This window comes from Megascapheus bottae, chromosome X (genome assembly GCF_031878675.1).
Source record: "Megascapheus bottae isolate mThoBot1 chromosome X, mThoBot2.hap1, whole genome shotgun sequence".
NCBI classification, from domain to species: Eukaryota; Metazoa; Chordata; class Mammalia; order Rodentia; family Geomyidae; genus Megascapheus; species Megascapheus bottae.
The window spans coordinates 18,735,923-18,757,944 of NC_143547.1; the positions used below are offsets into that span (position 1 = coordinate 18,735,923).

Genomic DNA, 22,022 nt, shown 5'->3' on the forward strand with positions numbered 1-22,022 from the left:
AGGAAAGCCCAGTGAGACTCATCTCCAATTAGCTACCTAAAAAGCCAGAAGTAGAGTTGTGGCTCTAGTAGTAGAGCTTTAACCTTAAGCAAAGCCCCAGAACTGACGAGAGAGAGAGAGAGAGAGAGAGAGAGAGAGAGAGAGAGAGAGAGAGAGAGAGAGAGAGAGAGAGAGAGAGAGAGAGAGAGAGAGAGAGAGAGAAAAGGAGAAAGAAACAACAGTAGTCCAGATAGGAAACAGTTGAGAGAGAAAGAGAGTAAAGAAGCTAGCCATTAACATTGGAAGGGCTAACAATGTTCAAGAAGTAATGTACTCACTACCTAACAAGTGTAACTATAATCCCTGTATACATCACCCTGGCAATATAATTTTTTTAAAAAAGAAGCTAGCCATTGACTCTTAATTCTTGGAACCAGATTTTACAATGTGCCCTCTAAGACAGAACTATTCTATAATTTTATTCATTTTACTGTATTTTCTCTAAATATATCCTGCAGAACCATAAGAACATGAAAAAGAATCCAGCATGGATGGGCTGGTATCAAATATGATTCGAAATAACAGCCTGAGCTACTCACTACAATTGCAGCACACTGAGTTTTTGTGCCAAGGCTTCACATCAATAGTGACGATTGTGCAGTTCTACAAGACTGGATTTAGCAGACCTGTTCCCAGGTGGAGGCAGGGGCTCACAACTTTGGTGACTTGACCAGATTAAAACATAGTAAAGGAGAAGGCTGAGAAGAGACATCACCAGAACCCCATGGGGTTCTTACACCTCCTGGCCCTTCTGATTTTTAGACCTTTTCTCTTTTCAGCAGCTGGTCTGTCTTTAGAATACTGTCATTGAGAAGAAAAACCAAGAAACCTGGGAAAATGTCTAAATACAAAAAGTAGCCTTGGCCAGGAGTTTGACCTAGTGGTAGAGTGCTTGCCTAGTACGCAAGAAGACCCAGATTCAATTCCTTGGTACCACATGCATAGGAAAAACCAGAAATGGTGTTGATGCTCAAGTGGTAGAGTTCTAGCCTGGAGAAAACCCAAGGACATCTCTTAGGCCTTGAGTTCAATTCCCAGGACTGGAGAAAAAAAGCAGCCTTAAAGAAGGAGATACTAAAAAAAAAAGTAGGGGAAAAGCATAAAACTACCAATGTGTGAATGCTAGACAGAGCTGACTCTGTATTGATGCAGACATTTTTCTCCAGTCCCACCTCTTTCATATTCCTCCTTCCTTTGAAGTCAATGAAAACTGTGTGTGTGTGTGTGTGTGTGTGTGTGTCCCACTTTGTGTGAGATACTTGGAAGGGAGATGACACCCAGGCTATTTGGAGGGGTCTGGATGGAAATACCAAGGGGAGGAGGAAACCATGTTCCCAATGGGCCATCTCCAAGCAATCCATCTGCAATCCCATGTCAAGCATTGCACCAGAGGGTGTCTGGCCAGAATTCACTAGACCTTCCCACACCATCCCTGTAACCTAAGGCAAGTTGATAGTCATAAACTTACTCTGATGTCCTTGAAAAGGAGAACATGATAAAATTTGGATTTCAGAGCTTAGTTTGGACAAAATAACAATATCTGCTTTGATAGAGAAACCAAGAATAATGCAGCGGTACACTTACTGTCAGCTTTGCTCAAGTAAGCCTCTGATCAAGAGAGCTGTCACGTGGTCTACAGGGAGGTCTGGAGTCAGAGCCTTCAAAAGTCTGCAGACCTGGGTAAGGTACAGGATGGAACTCTGTGAGTGGTGATCAAAGAGGAGGGCTATAAGTGTTGAGAGACTCCCACCCAAATTTCTCCCACCCAAAACGAAGAGAACTTATCCATAGGTTCGTCCTACATTCCTATAGAAATCCAGGTGCCTGAGGGCCTCTCACAGCAAGGCATCATCTAGAGCAATTGCCTACCCTTTCTTTCAGCTCAGGGGGACTTAATGAGTCATGGTCTTGCTGAGTTCTACCATTACAAAGAACCTGAGTTTTGAGAAAAGCTTATTTAACTCTAAATAGGTGTGAGGTGGAAGTCCTAACCTTAAGTAGAAGGCTTTAAAATAATCCAGCTGCATAATGTTGTCAGTCCTGCAACCTGAGTAGAGGGGGGAGTGTCATAAAGCAAGCACGCCCACACCCTTCCTTCATCCATCTCTTCTTCCCTGAGGCACCCTGGGAATCACAGCATTGCTCTCCGAAGTCCTTGCACCCAGCGAAGCTTGGAATCTCTGAGGGGTCCACATGGGAGGAGAGAGTGGACAGAAGTAGACACATCACCAGGTGAGAAATGTTCCCAAATTATTAACGGCGTCCCAGTTTCGAAGTCTGCTTCAGCAGACATCAATACAGGTGAATTCAATTGCAGAACTCTTACTACCTCCTGCCTTAGGAGTCCCTGGAAGTTATATTTTTGCTTTGGAGCATTAGGAGAGGAGAAATCTAGGTATCATAAATGGTTGAAGTGAGACATTACAGAGTATTGAGAAAAATGATCCACATTTCTGATACACTGACCCACAATCATCTAGCTTCCGTTAGATTAGTTTTCAGTGCTGCACAAGTGAATATCTCAAGAAAACTGCCTTTAGCAAGAAGGCAGGAGATTTTGTTTTGTGATGTGGAGGTCTGAAAAGTTGAGAGCTCTCAGCTCTGTGAATTCTGGAAATGAGACCCTTAGGGAGGAGAAAAGGAACACTTCCCAGTGCAGAGGGTTCATGAATAACCCAGCTGTCATTCTTGATCCCAAGGTTCTCTATTCAGAGCAGCACCCCACCATTTATCCATGTATGTATGTATGTATTTTCTGGTACTTGCAATTATACTTCTGGTTAGTGCTGGATAGTACACTCAACACCTTTTTCTGCTGTTGTTATTTTGAATTGGAGACCAGTTCTTTGGTCTTGTATGGCCTATGGACCTGGATACTCCAGTTTATGCTCTGGACATACCTGGCAGTACAAAGCTTAACACTTTGCACATGGTTGATTGGTTGAGATGAGGTTTCTAGAGCATCTGGCCCCAGATGGCATAGAGCCTCTATCCTGTCGTTACTGCACTTCATAGAAGCTAGGTTCACAAGTGAGAGCCACTGTCCTTGGAACACCAATCCCATTTTTATTTAAAAGAACTCATGGTTCATAATCTTAATCTGAGATCCTTAAAGGGGAGAGGCCAGAGTTTTATGAAGAGCACAGGTAAAAGAGGGGTTCAGAGATGGAGCAGAGTGATTCCCACCTCATTCCAAAAGGTACTCTGCCCTACACTATGAGTCATCTCCTCAGTGAAACATCTCCATCCCTTGTCCTATGACCACAGAGACAAGCCTTAGCCTGGGTAACTTGAATAGGAGAGGCCCTTGCTCAATTTAGGATCTAAGTGAGACCAGAGACTAAGCTGAGGAAATCCTCTTCTCCAATCTCCCCCCCACCATTCTCAGGAGGAACTGCACTGTAGGGAGTATCAGGTCAGTCCATAGCTCCCTCCATTCTGGCTCAAAGAATCCTGGGAGTAACTGCCTTGGTTTGAGGTCCTTGAGAGCAGAGTCCCTGGAATGCTGGAAGTGCTCTAGATGTGAGTACACATGAACAGCGGATGTTTAGTCAGCATGGAAACCAGCATCTCCACCTCTCTACTCTTCTTTGTATCTCAGGTACTTTGGGGATTTCTGCCTTGCACCGAGTTTCTTGCAAGGCTGTCTGTGATGATGTGAGAACAGATTCTGAATGTAGGAAGCCCATGAATCAATGGATGGTGCCTGTGTATTCCATCTGCTCCCATGTCCTCAGCCCTGTACAAAGGTTGCTTAGTCAGATGAACACTCTTACTTCTGCCTTGGTGGAAGGAAATCTTGTGAGTCATAGCCTTTTTTGAAATTCTTAGATGGAATCTGAGATTCTTAGATGGAAGAATTTTTTTCCGGCCATGGAGCTTGAATTCAGGGCCTGTGTGCTGTCCCTGAGATCTGTTTCTCAAGGCTAGCACTCTTCCACTTTGAGCCACAGATCCATTTCTGCTTTTCTGGTGATTAATTAGAGATAAGAAACTTATGGACTTGCCTTCCCTAGGCTGGCTTTAAACCATGATCCTCAGGATTGCAGGCAGAAGCTACCTACATCTGGCAAGATGGAAGAATCTTAAGCTCCACAGACATTAGGAGACAACTTATACTAGACAGAAACTATTTTCTTCCCTAACAGAACGCTTCACAACAATCTAGCTCCAATGGCCCTGTTGCCAGTGCTGCATAATTGGGATTCTAGTTGGGTGTTCACAACCTTCAGCACCAAACAACCCTGGGAGTAACCTAAAGTCTTCAGTTTTGGGCAGAAGAGATAGTAGAACTCTGCCAATGATAGTACTTGCATGTGAACTGAGACCCTTGTACCTGATAAGCAGACACTCTAATACTTGGCACATTTGCAGCCCCACTTTATTTTCCTGTGCCTGTACTGGGACTTAAACACTGTCACTTTGCTTTTTTGTTCAAAGTTGGTGCTATTTCACTTGTGACACAGCTCCATTTTTAGCTTTTTGGTACTTAATTGGAGATGAGTCTTATGGACTTTCTTTCCCACAGCTGGCCTTGAACTGTGAACCTCAGGTCTCAACCTCATGAATAGTTAGGATTACAGATGTGAACACCAGCACCCAGCTTGGCTTCAAACTCTGATTCTCCAATCTGGCTCCTGAGTAGAAGTATAAGAAGCATGAGCCACCAATGCCCAGTTGAAGACCCTTTTTATGTTTTATTATTTTGGGGCAATTATACCTGTTTGTATCTAGTCTGGCCTCTGAATCTGTATCCTATTTTTGCTTTCCACATAGCTGACGTAAGAGTACATGCTACCGTGCCTAGTTATTTTTTGTTGGGGCACAGAAATTTTTTAATTTGACAAAATGAGATCTTACTATAGATTTTTTTAATCCATTAGGCTGAATAGTCTACCAATCTTACTCTCTACAGCAGCTAGATTTACAAGTGTGAGCCATGGTACATATCTCCCAATATCACCTTTTAAGTCAGTGCACTTGGGAATCATAGTCTTGCTCTTTCCCTTGGATGAGGAAAGATGAGAGCCTTATGAGGAGTCCGGACTAGAGTTAATTCACACTTACCAAGTGACAAGTGCTAAATATCCCATGGTCAAGCCTGCAGTAGAAATCATCTGCTCAGGAAAACCCACTTAGCCCCCACTCAACCCTGATGTTAGCCTCTGTTGACCACAGAGATAAAGCTTAGCCTAGGTGACTTGAAGGGAAGAGGAGATGACTTTATTAGGGATCAAAATAAGAGAACAAATTAAGTAGTGGCAGTCTGTCAGCCATGCACCCCAAGGGGCATCAGAGCAGACCATACATCTATAACCACAGCAGACTTTAAAGCACTTGAGAATTGCAGCTTTGGTCTGGCATCTTTGGCAACAGAGGGTTCCAAATTCTGGAGGGGGGGTCCATATGAACACAGAAGGTGAACATAGGGAGACTTGCAGGTGTCCTGGGGACATAGAATTTCAGATCAGTATGTCCATCCTATTACCCACATGTGCTTTTACATTGGGTAACCTGGGATTTTCGGTCTTGGACTGAGGCACATATAATGAATGGGAGGGATTAAGTTCTGTAGGGTGAAGGTAAGCTGAACCCAGTAACATGTGTTGTCAGTCCTACAAACAGGTTTCCAACACACTTCTGAAACAGGAAGGACAAATAGCTAATAAATACATAACGAAGTGTTCAGCAACCTTGGCTATAAAGAAAATGTAAGTCAAAATGATATTGAGATTCAATCTCAATGGTTAAAACAGCCATCACTAAGAACACGAAACCAAATGCTAGCCAGCACAGGCAAGGGACAGAACCTATATATTGGTGGTGTTATTGCAAACCGCTATGGAAATCAATATGAAAGTTCCCCAAAAACCTAAAAATAAAACTATCCTACAACCCAGCAAGCCCTTCTTGGAGTTAGAGGAATCCAAATTAGTCACCAGCACACTCATATTCATTGAAGCACTATTCGTAATAGCCTAGTTAAGGAAACAGCCCAAATAGATCAAGACATTTTGATGTGTGTATATACAATGGAGTATTTTTCAGTCATGAAGAGGAATGAAATTATGTCATTTTCAGGGAAACAGATTAATTTAGATATCATATTAAGCAAAGTAAGTCAGGTGCCAAAGGACAAATGCTTTCTTTATATTTGTGTACCTCTATATGTGTATGCATATATATGCATATGTATATGTGTATATAGCGATGTATACATGTGTGTATATATATATGTGATGAATCTGATTAAAGCAATCTATAAATAGATTGTGTGAGACAGTGGTGAAGCCTCTTTGAACAATTGACATAAATTTTAACAAAACTGGGAACAAGGAAGGAAGGTGAAACAAGGAAGGTGAAATATATCTTTTCTGGAGAAATGTAGGTATTAGTCGGTGAGAGGCAGTTAAACCAAGAGCATGTAAGTAGGTGAATATGTTAAAAATACTTTATATACATTTATGATACATTTATGACGCATATAGAGTCATCAAAATGAAGCCCCCATGTAGAACCAGTTAATATATTTAAAAATGGAAACTTCTGTTGGGGCTAATGGCTTACACCTATAATCCTAGCTACTCAAGAGGCTAAAATCTGAGGACTGTGGTTCAAAGCCTCCTCAGAAATGACTGTGAAACTCTTGTCTCCAAGTAACCACCAAAAACCGAGAAATAGAGCTTTGAATCAAGTGGTAGAACTATAGACATGGCTGAAAAATGCTCTCAAGGATAGTACCCTAGGCCCTGAGTTCATGCCCCAGGACTACACACACACACACACACACACACTAGGAAACTTCTGATGTCACAGGCAAATGAAACAAGGAAGTTCCCAACCTAGACAGCTGATCCTTAAATGCCGGGGCCAGCTGGCAGCAAACCAGGGTTCGCAGATTCGGGTTCCTAAATATTTCAATGGAACCTCTACAGTTACCCGGATAACTGGGAGGCCTATCAACTCTACCAAGGCACTTCACTCCTCCTCTACTTCCTTCTAACTAAAGGGATATGGGCCTCATAATCTTGGATTCAGATGCTTGGATAGGAACTCCCAGGCTCTTTGTGGTACAGATGAAATCAGAGAGCAAGTAAAGCAAGCCCCAGCAGCAGGCAAGGTACCCCCAAAGAAACCAACTGCACAATTGTTTTCAGCCCTGCAGCAAGGGTCAGGTGGTTAGGTGACCACTCCAGATGTCCTCTGTGTGGTTGGGCAACAGGGACCCTTGAAGTGGTCAGCTCAGTCTGAGTGCCTCGTTGGGGAGAGGACAAGGCTATGTAACAGGGACAGGACAAGAGTGCGCAAGTGGGGAGGTGAGGGTTTAGGATGCAGAGCAGAAACACCTCCGCGACAGTAGAGGGCGCTGCAGAAGAGGGCGCCACAGTGACCTGGCCTCGAGCTCTCTTTGGCACCACCCAGGAGGCTTCCAGCCTGCAGAGCGCCCTCTACTGAGGAGGCGGCGGACACCTCAGACGACGCCTGGTTGGAAGAGTGGAGAGCTGCCACTTGTGCTACCGGAAGGAAGCCCTAGAGGGGGCCGAGTAAGTCCCCACCAGATGTAGGGGCCCTGGTAGTCCAGCTTCAGCCTCGGGTCTGTGCCTTGAGGCGTAATTGCCACAGGTTCCACGCACGCACGCCCCTCCCCCACTGTGCCCTTCCCCCACATGCCCCTCCCCCACTCCCGAGTCTCTCACCACAGAAAATGGGGTGTCTCCTGAGGCATATCTTAGGGGTTTGCAGCCTACTTCACTCTTTACCTCTCCCCATGGCAGTGTCATTATGCACAGAAAATAGGGTATTTCTGCACTTTGAGGCATATTGCAATAGGTTTGTGGCCTAGCCCTCCCCCGCTGTGCTCCTCTCTTTCCTCACCTTCCCCACTTCCAGATCTAACTGAGGAAAATATGGATATCTTTGCACCTTTAAGTATATCGGCACATCAATGTTTGTGAAGTAATGCACCTTCTATCTGGTGAAGATAATGTAACCCTTCTATTAATCACAATAAAAAAAAAGTATATCGACACAGGTTCGCAGCCTACCTTTCCCCCGCTGCGCCCCTCTTCACTGCATCCCTCTGCAACCTCAGAGTCTATGACTGAGAAAAATATGGGTATCTAGGTGGGTCACCACAAGTTTGTGGCCTGTCACTTCCCCACCCCGCCCCGCCCCCACCATGCCCTCCCTCACCACGCCCCCTCACCACGCCCCTCTGCCACGCCCCTCCACCGCCACGCCCCTCACCACGCCCCTCCTCACCACGCCCCTCCCTCACCATGCCCCTCCCCCACCACAGCCTTTCCTCACAGCGCCCTTTCTCAACCCCCAAACTTAGCCGAAAAAAATTTTTTTTTGAAGATCTGTGATTTGAGGCATATAGTCCCAGGTTTGTGATCTACCTACTCAGCCCTCCCCCTACGTCGCACCCTTTCCCAACCTGCCTTATTTCTGACCAAAGAAAACGTGGTATTTTTACACTGTGAGGTATATTGCCGCAGGTTCACAGCCACCCCCTCCCTCGTTTCGTTCCCTCCTCCCAAGTCGTTATGAGAGGGAATGGGGTGTCTCTGGATCTTGAGGCATATATCCACAGGTTTGCATACCCAACGTCTTCCGCCATGCCTATACTCATTGCTGTATATGTACCTGAAAGAAAAAATGGGGTATCTCCACACCTTGACGCATATGGTCAGAGGTTCGCGGCCTACCCTTTCCCCATCACACTCCTCCCCCACCTCATATCCTTACATGAGGAAAGCCGCCATCCACTAGGAGGTACTTGGGCAGACGGGAAGGGCTCTCAGAAAACCTGGTTTGTCCAGGTACAAGTAGAGTTATACCGAGCGGCATCCCAATGGACAGAGGCATCCTAATGGACAGTCTTCTGCCCTGCATGTGCTTGTGTGCTCAGTTACACATTTGCTTGGTGCACTATTGACCTGCTCTTCAGTAACCCCCCTTCTTCCTTGTGAAATCAGCTAAACAGAGCCATGTTCTCATTTGTGCTCTTCTGATTTTGCGGGTCTACAAAGAAGTAGAGAGGTCAGAACTTTATAACTGGAGGAGGTAATACCTTCTCCCCAACCCCAAACCACTCATGGTGGTACTGCAGTTTGAACTCTGGGCCTGGGCACTGCCCCATATCGTTTTTCCTCAAGGGTAGAACTCAACCATTTGAGCCACACTTCCACTTCTGGCTCTGTTGGTGATTAATTCTAAGCAAAAATCTCATAGACTTCCTCCCTCAGCTAGTGTCAAAGCATGATCTTCAGATATCAGCCTCCTGAATAGCTAGGATTATAGGTGTGAGCCACTGGCATCCAGTTTCACTTCTTGCTGTTTTATTAGACAGAATTTTCTGCCCTGACTAGCTTCTAACTGCAATCCTCACGTTTCAGCCTTTTGAGAAGTAAAGATTACAGGCATGGTCCACTGGGACCTGGCAAGGTGAGACTCTTGAGAAAGTACATACATAGGAGCACCAACATCCATTGATAGACAGTCCTGAAATACTCTGGCTAAACCCTGCTTTCAAGTCTTTGATCAAATTTTTGTCTCAGTAGAATAGAGGAAGGCTCTAAGTGGAAAGACTCTAAATATCCATTTGCACATTTTATTTTATTTTTGCCTTGCTTACTAGATGTCTGTGCAAGTGAACACATCCACCACTTTTGTTGTTGTTGTTAGAAAGTAGATTAGGTTTTTTTTCTTTTTTTCCTTTTTTTGGTCAGTCCTGGGGCTTAGACTCTGGGCCTGGGTGCTGTCCTTGAGCTCTTCAGTTCAAGACTACCACCCTACCCCTGGGCCTGGGCATTGTCCCTGAGCTCTTCAGCTCAAGGCTACCACCCTACCCTTCAGCCAAGCCCCACTTCCAATTTTCTAGAGTTTAATTGGAGATAAGAGTCTCAGGTCCTTTTGAACCTGGGCTGGCTTTGAACCTTGATCCTCAGATCTCAGCCTCCTGAGTAGCTAGGATTACAGGCATGAGACACCGTGCCCAGCTTAGATTAGGTTTTTAAAATTTAATTTTATATTATTATTGTAGAGATGATATACAAAAAGATTAGAGTTACATATGTCAAGGCAAGGAATACAATTCCTTTGGAACCATATCTCCTCTTGTTCTCTCCCAGTTTTTCCCTCCCATCCCTACCCACAAGCTGTACAGTTCATTTTCTACTAGTGGGTACTATTGTTGTATTTGTTTACCCTTTGTCCCACCTTTTCTGAACCACCCTTACCCTCCCAAAGACAAACTAACAAGACAAAGGAAAAGAAAACAAAACAGCAGGACCAGCAGCTGAAAAAAAAAAGAAAAAAAAAACTCTTGTTTGTCTTCGAGTTCATTTCACAAAATATTATTTTCTATGATCATATGAACATAGCTATTGAGCCTTTGTGATCTTCTATGCATATCCTCTTTTAGCATCAATGTGGGAATATTTAGTGACCTATATAATTTATCATGTCCCAATGTGTGTGTGTGTAGATAGATACATATACAGTTATATTTTTAAAAAATCATGCTGTGTACTTACTTGTAGATTGAGAGACACTCTAGTTACAACAAAGGAAGGAAACCATGTAGGCTGTGTTTCTTTGGGCCTGACTTACTTCACATGATATAATTTTTTCCAAGTCTTTCCATTTCCTTACAAATAGTACAATGTCATTATTTGTGACATTCTTTGTAAATTTGCATTGTGTACATATAGTATATTTTCTTGATGCATTCAGCCACTGAAGAGCTTCTGAATTGACTCCATATATTGGCTATGGTAAACAGCACTGAAATTGACAAGATTGTGTTGGTCATTTTAGTGTGGCATTCTTTGTGTACTGTTGGTGCTCAGGAGTAGGTTTGCTGGTTCAAAGGGTAGCTCTATGTCTACTCTTTTGAGGAACCTCCATGCTGCTTTCCAGAGTGGTTGAACGGGTTTACATTCCCACAAACACTATAATAGAATTCTCTTTTGGCCACATTTCCACCAACATTTATTATTGTTTTTTTGATAATTGCCATTCTAACTGGGGTGAGGTGGAATCTCAATGTTGTTTTAAGTTGCATTTCTTTTATGGCCAGCGATGTTGATAATTTCTTCATGTGTCTATTGGGCATCTTTTTTCTCTAGAAGATTCTCCTTTAAGTCTTTACTCTATCGTTTGGATTGTTAATTTTTTGAGGGTTTATTTGGGGGGGATTAATTTTTGGAGCTCTAAGTATGTTTTAGATATGATGTCCTTATCTGATGTATAGCTGATAAAAATGTTCTCCCATTCTGTGGGCTTTCTGTATAATTATGTTCTTCGCTACGCAAAAGCTCCTAAGTTTGATGTAATCCCATTTAAGCAGTCATTCTTTGAGTTATTGTGATTCTAGATTTTTACTTAGGAAGTTTTGATGCATGCCTAGAAAGCCTAATATTTCCCCTACCCTTTCCTATAATATTTTCAGGGTATTTGATCTTCCATTGTGATCTTTGATCAATTTGGAATTGATTCTGGTACAGGGGGATACATGAGGATCTAGCGTCAATTTTCTGCATGTGTTTAGCCAATTTTGTCAATACCATTTGTTGAAGAGACAGTCTTTCAATCTGTGTTTTTGGTTTCCATATTAAATACTAGATGACAGTACATTTATGGGCTTATTTCTGGGTCTTCTATTCTGTTCTATTGGTCTTCAGGCCTATTCTTGTGCCAGTACCAAGCTGTATTTATTAATATTGTTTGAAGTTTGATATTGATAGCCTCCAATAGTATTCTTCCTTCTGAGGATTGTTTTTGCTCTTTGAGGTCTTTCATTATTCCATATGAATTTTAGGATTGCTTTCTCAGTGTATTTGAAGAAATTTCTTGGGAATTGCATTGAATTTGTAGATTGCTGGAAGTATTACCATTTTTACAATGTTAAATCTTCCCATCTGTTTCTTTAAATCTGCTTCGATTTTTCCCCCAGGTTTTTATTTAGTTTTCACAATAGAAGTCTTTCACCTGTTTAGTTAAGTTGATTCCTAGTTGTTGTTGTTTGAGGCTTTTACAAATGGAGTTGCTTTCCTGGTTTCAATTTGCTTTTCTTTTTGTTGACATACAGAAAAGCTTCTGATTTTTGTGGGTTGATTTTATACCCTACTACTTTGCCCAAGTTTCAGATCAACTCAAGTTTCAGATCAACTTGCTTCGATGAGAAATCTCTAAGGTTCTTTAAATACAGGACTATGTCTTTTTCAAAGATATGATTTTTCCCTATTTGGAATTCCTTTATGTCTGTCTTTTGCCTGATTGCTTTTGTTAAGAATTTCAGTACTATGTTGAAGAGGAATGGAAAGAGGGGGCATCCTTGTCTTGTTCCTCATTTTAGAGGAAATGGCTTTAACTTTTTACCACTAATGTAATGCTGGTTATAGATTTGTCATATATAGCCTTTATTATATTGAGGAATGTTCCATAGATTCCTAGCATCTCCAGAGCTTTTATCAGAAAGAGGTGTTGCATCTTGTCCAGTGGTTCTTCTGCATTTGTTGAAATGATCGTATAGTTCTTGTCTTTCTTTCTGTTGATGTGTTGAACTACATTAATTAACTTATATATATTGACTTGCATATATTGACTTACATATATAGACCTGCATATATTGAGTGACTCACATTTGATCATAGTGTATGATTTGGTTGCTTAGTCAGTTGGCCAGAATTTTAGTGATAAGTTTTGCATAGTCATCAAAGAGATAGGTCTCTAGTTCTCTTTCTTGGATAGGTTCCTAATTGGTTTTGGGGTGAGTATTATTCTAGCCTGATAGAATGGGTTTAGTAGTTATCTTTCTCTTTCTATTTCATTGAAGCATTTGAGGAATATGGGAGTGAGTTCTTTCTTGAAGAATTGGCTGCGAATCCAGGTGGTCCTGGACTTTTCCTGAATGGGAGGTTTTTTAAAATTTATTTGTTTTGTTTATTTTTTTCTGTCGGTTATGGTGCTTGAGCTCTGGGTCTAGGTGCTGTCCCTGAGCTCTTCAGCTCAAGGCTACTTCTCTACCCGCTGAGCTGCAGCACCACTTCTGGATTTCTAGTGGTTAACTGGGGATAAAAGTCTCATGGACTTTTGTACTTGGCCTGGCTTTGAACCATGATACTCAGATCTCAGCCCCCTGAGTAACTAGGATTACAGGCAGGAGCCACCAGCGCCTGGCAGATGGGAGGGTTTTTTTTTTTATTGCCATTTCAATTTCATTACTCATTGTAAATCTGTTTAGTTGAGTTTAATCTTCTTGGTTCTTAATGGCCATTTTAGCCACAATATCCCTTGGAGACATAGGTTTGGACTGAAGTACTTAGAGGAAATTGGTCCGGGCTCTGTAAGTGGTTTAGTGAAGACTTGCCATCACTAGAGGAATAACCTACCTTCTCAGACACAGGTATCCACAATAACCTATTTATACCACTTCTATTATCTATGTGTCCAGAGTCTTAACTCCTCAGGCTATACCCTAGTAATTCAGGAAACCTTCCAGAGTCTTGATCTTCCTCTTAAATACTAGAATAGGAGATGCCTGGGTTCCTCCTGCTCTGAAATTCTTTTCTTCTGCCACACCTTTCTCCTTCTGCTACACCTTTACAATTCAGGGAAGCTTGAGGGGTAATAGTCTACTTTGAAGCACTGGAATAGGAAGTGACTGAGATCTTCCTGCTTTGAGATCCTTTGACAAAAAAATCCTGGGCGTACTGGGGAGGTCTAGAGTGTGAAAAGAGGAAGTACCTTGAGTAACCCCAGGAAGCCCGTTTTTAATCCCTTCACAAATGTCCTTCTACTTAAGTAAGAGGTTAAAAGACTCTCACATACTTGTCCTGATTGCTAAAGGGATCCAGGGTGATTTTAAAGCATTAAAAGAGATTGAAGTGTGACTTTATGGTAATCAGAGAAACCATACTCTTTCTTATGCAGCCATTGGAAAATTTCAACCAGAAAGCCATACAGGAACGGTTATATAATTTTACACATGAAAGGACAGTCAGATATGCTTCTGTTCATCTGCCTTCAGACCATCTGTCTGTGTAGACTAGCCTTGAACCATGAATCTTGTGACCTTGTCATGCAGGAAGGGAAGCGAAGCTAGTTTCCATACCACCAAGCCTCAGTCTCTACCTCTTGTTCTGAGGGGACTTGTAAGTAACTGGTTTGGTATAGGTCCTTGAAGGAACAAATCTCACCACTAGTCTATGAGGGTTCTGGTTAGAAGGTGATATAGTGAGCAAATATAGCACTATGGTGGGAAATCTACACATAATATACACCATGGTTTTCAGCTCTGCACCAGGGGCATTTGTTCAAGGAAACAGAACAACCCCTAGCCTAAGCCATCCTTAGTGAAGGGGATTCTGAGAGCCATGGCTTTATTGTGAGATCTTAAGATGTGAGAGTATAGGACAAGACACCCCTATTATTTGCCTTGTATTGGGGTCATGTACTCGTCAAAAGGTATGTTTCAGTTTCATTGTACCCTGTGATGTGATGAGGTTGAGAGCTTAAGAGTAGTCAAGAGTTCTTCCCCTAATCAGAAATTGCTCAAATATCCATGGACAATCCATGTTCAGCTCTGCCCAGATGAGAATTTTGTCAGGTTATAACATCCAGATTGCCCACACTTCTCCTTCAGCCTCAGAGGACCCAAGGAATCAGATACTGATGGAAGGGGAACAAAGTTACTATGGCAATGAGACAGGTCCAAATTTTCTAGCATACACTTAGAGGATCCTAGTGAGGATGGAGGGTATCATGGAAGCCCCTTGTATCACCAGTGTTTATTCTGAGTAGCCCATTCTCAATGGCCATGTGTCTGGTATATTAGCTTCCATCCTGGGGTGAGAAAAGAAATTAAGTCCTTAACAACAAGTCCTTAGACAATAGATTACATGGGACCTGAGAGAAGTGAGATTTTTTCCCCTCTGGGGATACCCCATGAATTACTGATTAGGGTGATGATGCAAGAATTACTCTTTTGAGGCTTATATGGGGTTAGGAATTGAATTGATAGCACAAATTTGTAATTTATCATAGAAAATGTCCTGACATTTGTGGAAATTAGGATGAAGACTGATGGAAAATTGAGATTACTGGTACATGAAAAGGCCCACACATACTATGAGCCCTGGGAAAACCCATGGAAAGTGAACTAACAGTAGCTTCCTGACTTGTTCATTTGTGTCCAAGAAAGTTTAGGCATTTATAAGAAATATTACTGCTTCAGCAAAAGGAGGGAGCCAGATCCTGTAGAAGTTCTAGGAGAGTGCTGAGACAGGATTGAGGCACCCAGGAGCCAATGTACTTTAGGTCCAAATTTGCCCTTACCTTTAGATGAAATCATGGCCTCATGCTAACTCTACAATCTGAGATCAGAGAACTGAACTCATGAAAATGGCTGGGCTTCTGCCTGGAGTCAAGGGAAAAATTCAAGGAGGAATATAGAGACATAGGAACACCTTCATGTCTTCTTAGTACTGGGAGAATTAGGGAAGATCAGCCATTTTAAGGGAACATTCTTTTCTACCTTTAGCACTAGTGTCAGGGAGGCATGGGTCCTTGGTCAGAGGGGTGTTTGCTTCTTCTCAGCTCAGCCATTATAGAGATCTAAGAACACAAGATACTGAAAACTTTACCCTCCTGACATTCTAAGAGTGTTCCAGGTAGCACTAGAGAAGCTCTGCCATATTTGGCTTTGTACTCAGGGTTGGGATAGGAGTTATAGTGATGATGACAAGATGGTCTGCAAGACATACATCAACAGATAATAGATGGAAAGAGTCTACTCCTTGTGAGGAGGAAATAGGAATACAAAAAGGGACCCTGAACCCTGCTCTTTCTGTCAGCCTTGAGAAAGATGTGCAAAGGCATTCACATAAACTGAATCCTCACTTCTGCCTCCCAGGCCTCCAAGAGGTGAAGATTTACAGTGAGAAGAATCATCTGACCAGAGGGAGCCACACCAGAGCAGCTAAGAGACATATCCAGGGCTTGCTAGGAGTCAAGGTAAGGAAAGATGGAACAATTTTAAACTGCTCTTCCTTTGTGTGTGAAGAAACCTAGGGACCATGGGAGGATTGTACAACTCTACATCTTCTGTTGTTTCGGAGCAATGCAGTTTGGGCATAAGAAAGATGGCCTTGAGCCATCTTGAGCTTCCAATATTTTACGTAAGCAGGTGTCAGTCTTCCATCCACATAGTCTATAATAATGTTCACTTCTCTTGCTGTCATATCTGGTCAGGTATAATTATATTTAAGGCCTATCCATCACCTTCTTTAGTTCTGTCACTGAGGCCATCTATTACAGAACAGTGTAGAACTCAGAGTCAAGCCTACCCTTCCATTCAGTCTTCCTTTACATGCTGTAGCCCAAAGGAAAGAGGCCTGACTCAGTGCCTACTGTACATGCTCCAGGGACCAGGAAGTAAAGGTCTTTGTCTGAGCAAGTGTCCTCATGTGACCAAGCAGACAATTCCCAGGTAAGGCTGGTGTAAAGGCAAGGTGTATATTCTGAATTGGCACCACAGGCCCCACCTACCTCAGAATACAAGGAAACTCACTTTGTCCAGCCCCATACATAGTATCAGTAGACACAGAGCCACAGGCTTGCTTAACACCCTATACCCTAATGAGCTTTGCACATTTTCCTTCAGGCTTCAGGCAATAAGTATGACAGGGGGATAGAATCCATTATGGTCCTAAAGCAACAAATGCAAGACTTGTTATAACCCATGTGAGAGTCACCAAAAGGGCAGTTCTGAAGCTAGAACTACTCACATGTTCTCTCTCTCCCTCAGGCTGTGAATCTCCATCACTGAGTGCCTGTCCATCCACTGCCTGTTGTTCTGAAGTCATCATGCCTAATAATCAGAAGAGCCAGCTCAATGAGCTTGAGGGATGCCCTCAGGCCCAAACAGAGACAGGAAGCCTGGTGGATAGGCACGTTGCCCAGGCTGAAGATGGGGGAACAAGTCTGGTCACCTCTTCTGCTGCTACTGAGGTCTCTACCACAATGGGGGTACCATCAGGCTTGGTGGACAAACAGGTCTCCCAGGCCAAGCAGGGAGAGGACACCATAGCCATTGGTTCTGCTCTTATTCCTGTGGTCCTAGAGAACACAGGCCTGATGAGTGAGTTGATCCCCAGTGCTAAAGAGGCCTGTAGTGCTGACTTCGCTCCTGTGAATATGACAATGGAGTCCTCTGCCACTGGGAATCAATACATTAGCCCCAAATCTCAGATAGCTACTTCTACCAGGTCCATGAGATTCCGTTCCCAGAGCGAATTCAGTTATTCAGTTGGAAACCAGCAAGGGGAAAATTTGTGCCCTGAAATCACTGCAATAGATCTTGTGTCCGTGCAGCAAAATGCAGTAGCATTGATACCCTGTTTGCTCCATAAATATTGGATAAAGGAGCAGGTTACAGTGGAAGAACTACTGAATCTCATAAACCCCCATCACCATCATTATTTCTCTGTCATCTTTGGCAGAGCACGTGCCTATATGCTCCTGCTCTTCGGTGTTTCTATAGAAGAAGTGGACCCTTTCATCCACTCTTATGTGCTTAATATTGCAGCTGGGCTCACCTATGATGGGATTATGAGTGATGTCCAGGGCATTCCAAAGACAGGCCTCCTGATAGTCATTCTGTCCATTATTTTTACGGAGGGCAACTGTGCCAAAGAGGAGGCTATCTGGCAGTCACTGAGTATGATGGGGATATATGCTTGGAAGGAGCACTGTCTCTTTGGGGATCCCTGGAAACTGATCATGGAAGATTTTATTCAAGAGAGGTACCTGGAATACCGGCAGACACCAGGCAGTGATCCTGCTTGCTATGAGTTCCTATGGGGTCCAAGGGCCTATGCTGAAACCACCAAGATGAAAATCCTGGTACACTGTGCCCGTTTTGGTGGAATTGATCCTATGTCCTTCTCAGCTCTCTATGAAGAGGCTTTGAGAGATGAAGAGGGGTTTGCCCATGAGTGATTTAAAGTTAAGGTAACTGGCTGGGGGGAGGTTATGTAAAAGAAAGAGAAATCCAAGCAAAGGGAATATTCAAATGAGCATCTCATTAGTAGATTTTCCTGCCCCATTGTTCAGTTCCTGATTGCTTAGAGATGAAGCTTTCTGAGTGGTGGAACTGCAAGTGTTTCCTGGGGAGAAGACACTACAGTACAAATCCATTTTCTCTTCCTATTGTTTGGGTGACTTTGCAAATGACCTTGTTTTCTTTGGAATTTTTCAGATAGAGTTTTTAAACTAAGATTGCTTTAATGTAAGCTTATAAGTAACAGCAGTCACATCTTGGTTGTTCCTAATGGAGCCTATGAGTGAATTTTGGTAAAATTTCAACCTACTGTTGAATGCATTTTACTTTGGGATGTGAAACAGAATAATATGCCATAAGAGGAGAGTTTTCCTAGGATGTGGGATAGGACTTAGCAGCATAACAGCTTATAGGATTGAATAATTGAAAGTCAATTCTTGCCTGCCCTTAGTATTTTGTGTTTCCTATGGCTTTCAAAGCTCTGTGTTACCTTGGATTTTTTTCACCATTTGTTTACATATGTGAAACTCTAATTTAATAAATATAGCATTGCTTTGTCTTATTTATTCTTCAGACCTTTATTTGAACATGTGCTCTTGGGAAAGCCTTTGGTTTTGGGGATAAATAATAATAGGCTAGGGTCAGATCAGCTAAACCTTACACACAGTATGCTCACATCTTGAATGGCAGTCTGGTCAGGAAGATTTTGAGATCTCCTTCAAAAAAAAAGATATGGAGGGGCAAGGAATTGGGGCTCCAAGGGGAGAGCAGCCTCATGTCAATGCCCTAAGCTAGTTCATTTTGGGACGTGAAGAAAATGAGGTTTCTTCTTTGGGAGTTGATTGTAACAAAGCTTCAGGTTGGTCAGGGAAACTTTCTCAGATGGTGACATTCCTGAGAAGCAATGGAAAACTGCTTTGAGCACTTCTGATGCTGGATAAGGCAGAAAGGAATTTCTCCTGGGGGAGAGATGAGAGATGTGACTAGAGGAAGCAAAAGAAGTATATGATTTATCCCATCATCTCCAAGGCATCCTGGGAGATAAGGGTGAATACGTGATGAAGTGGAGCTTACAAGCCCAGGCCAGGTGCTCTTTTACTTGGCCTGGATAATCAGATTAGACTGTTCAAATGACATTTAATAGTTTACACCTGATACAATTTGGCCAATTGTAGTGGAGTTGAAAAGAATAAAATAATTGTTAATGAAGTAAAATTCAGTCATAAAAATGACGTGTCATTTACAGAAACAGATGGAACAAGATCATGATAATATATGAAACAAGATTTTAGAAAGAATAGCAATGCATCTTTTCTCTCATATACAGAGTTTACTTCACAACAAAACATGAAAAGATTGTCTAAATATATACCATGAGGACTGTTTTGCAGGGGAGAAAAAGTGAAGGAGTAGAGGGGTTATATTCTTGATATATAGATTAATATGTAATATACATGAATATATTCCATATATAACATATATTATTATTAATATTAAATAGTATATAATATATAGTTCATATAGTTTATGAAAATAGAATAATGAAATTTATTCTTAAGAAATAAGAATTAACCTGTGGGAAAAAATCAGAAGGAAGAAATGAATTATTAGTTCATTTAGACTCAAATTTTACGAGCTTCCCTACAAACTCTTCACAACCAGATTTTGCAATGTGTCTTCTGAGAGGGAACCTTCCTTGAATTTTATTCATGACAGCTCAATTAGATGGATGAGTTCTTCCTTGTTTTATAGAATTACATATTCTCTGATAGATCCTGGAAAACATGGCCAAATTACAGTGTGAGAAAGGCTAGGATCAAATATCACTAGAAATGAGAGCCTCTGCCATTCATGACAGCTCCAGCACTCACAAGTCAGTCACCAAGGCTCTGCATACATAGTGCAGCAGGACTACTAGATAGACAGGACTTTTCAGAGCTGTTTTCCAAATGAAAAGCCGCAGGCAAGCATACAAACTCAATGTTCACCTGGAGGAAGTCCAAGATGAACACAGCTTGGATCCCAGGTTATTTGAGAGTGAAAGAATACCCACTGAATCACATTTAAATTCATATGCCTCCAAAAAGCATTCCTTTACTGTCTCAAGCTTAGGCAGAATATTGAAATTTCATTCTGATCCATTCAAATCTCAGGTTTCATCCTTAATTTTTTTTTAGATAAAAGTTCTTTCAACTAGTACACTGCTACTATATTTACTGCTAGGATTATATGTTCTAATTTCAAAAACAGTAATAATCCATTCTTTTGAAGAAAATTCTAAAACTAAAAAATATGTGCTCATATTTTTCCATAATTCAGCCTATGGCTCAGAGATCACCATAAAGATAAATCTAGTGTGTTTCATTTTAAAGCTGTTTTAAGGCTTTTTAAAATACTTAAATGTGCTACAAATGTATTAATTAATGTAAATTGCTTTAGCTGGCTGTTAGTGGTTCAATAAACCTAGCTACTAAAGACACTGAGATATGAGGATCAAGGTACAGAGCCATTCCATGTAGGAAAGTCCGTGAGATTCTTATCTCCAATTAACCAGCAAAATATTAGATTAGATGCATGGCTCAAATGGTAAAGCATCAGCCGTGCATGAAATGGTAGATCTAAAGCACTAGACCATAAGTTTAAGCTGTTGTACCAGTATGCATGCATATACATGTATATATATATAGATAGATATCTATGTACATGTCTATATGTATACACATATATTCAATTCTTTGACATATGAATGGTGCTCTAACATTTAAGAAAGTAGATGCCAGATATTGCCATGATAGTCCATGTAACTGCATTAAGGAACCCTTGGAGACACAGTAGTGAACACAGCTTACTCAACTGTTATATGAGAGCTTGGGTTGGTGAGAGATATCATTCATAGAGTGAGGCACAATCCACAATAATCTAAGTGCACCTCTGCTATCATCTATGCACCCAGGGACATGTCCTCAGGGAAGCACCCCTCTCATGCCTGAATAGAGCTTATACTTTAGATCCGGAGGTTCATAGTCTTCTCAGTACTTGGAGGGGAAGAGCTTAGCCTCTGTGAGATGTTTATAGAAGATAGGAGACTAGATAGAAGAAGCCTTGTACCAGATGAGAATCACAAAATGATTTACCTGTCCCACTATTGCCGGCTATGCACACTGAGTGTCCTCAAGTCAGGCCAGCACCCCATTCCCTCATCAACTCTCTTGTTCCCCTGAGGAGACACTGAGAATAACAGCATTAGTCTGATTTTTGTTTTGGTCAGGAGGCAGGTGGGCACACCGAGGAGTTCAGCTAAGAGTAGAAAGAAGACAGAAGAAATGTCCCAGTCAGATGGAAGGATCAAAATAAACCAAAGGCACCCCTGTTGTCAGACCTGCTCAGAGGGTGTCAGGTCCACTGAGTGCTGCCACTACCCACATCTTCCTCCATGGAAGTGGACAATGTGATCATAGTCTTGTTCTGATGTTCATAGAAGGGATAGGCCAAGGCTCCACAGGAGGTTAAGTGTCAGTTTAGGCTAAATTGTAAGCACTTCTGCTCCAGCAGAGCAAGCCACAATCATTTAATCCTGTGGTGTTTTGTAGCCTTGCACATGTGCACTTTGTCCATAACACTTCCAGATGTGTGGCCTGTGCTTCTGGCAATAGCAGCTTGGGAATCACAGACTTGCTCTGGTGTCCTTGAAAGGGAGAAGCCCTGATGTCATAGGTGTATATGTGAGAGCTGTGGATGGACAAAATAATAGCCTCTGCTTTGCTAGAACAAGAATAATACAACTGTACTCTTATTATCAGTTTTGTGCAAATGAGCCTGTAATCTAAGTGAGCTGACACATGGGTTTCAGCAAGGCCTGGACACAGAGCCTTCTCTGAAGTCTGCCGATCTGGGAAAGGTACAGGACCAAACT

The 22,022-nt window shown here is 42.2% G+C and overlaps 1 protein-coding gene across 1 annotated transcript; it reads left to right on the forward strand.

Annotated features, from left to right (window-relative positions):
• Positions 1-16,914: 16,914 nt before the first annotated feature.
• On the forward strand, positions 16,915-18,407 carry LOC150040537 (melanoma-associated antigen 8-like). The gene has a single exon (XM_090326580.1). The coding sequence runs from the start codon at positions 16,915-16,917 to the stop codon at positions 18,046-18,048; it is 1,134 nt and encodes a 377-aa protein (XP_090182706.1). The 3' UTR covers positions 18,049-18,407.
• Positions 18,408-22,022: the final 3,615 nt, after the last annotated feature.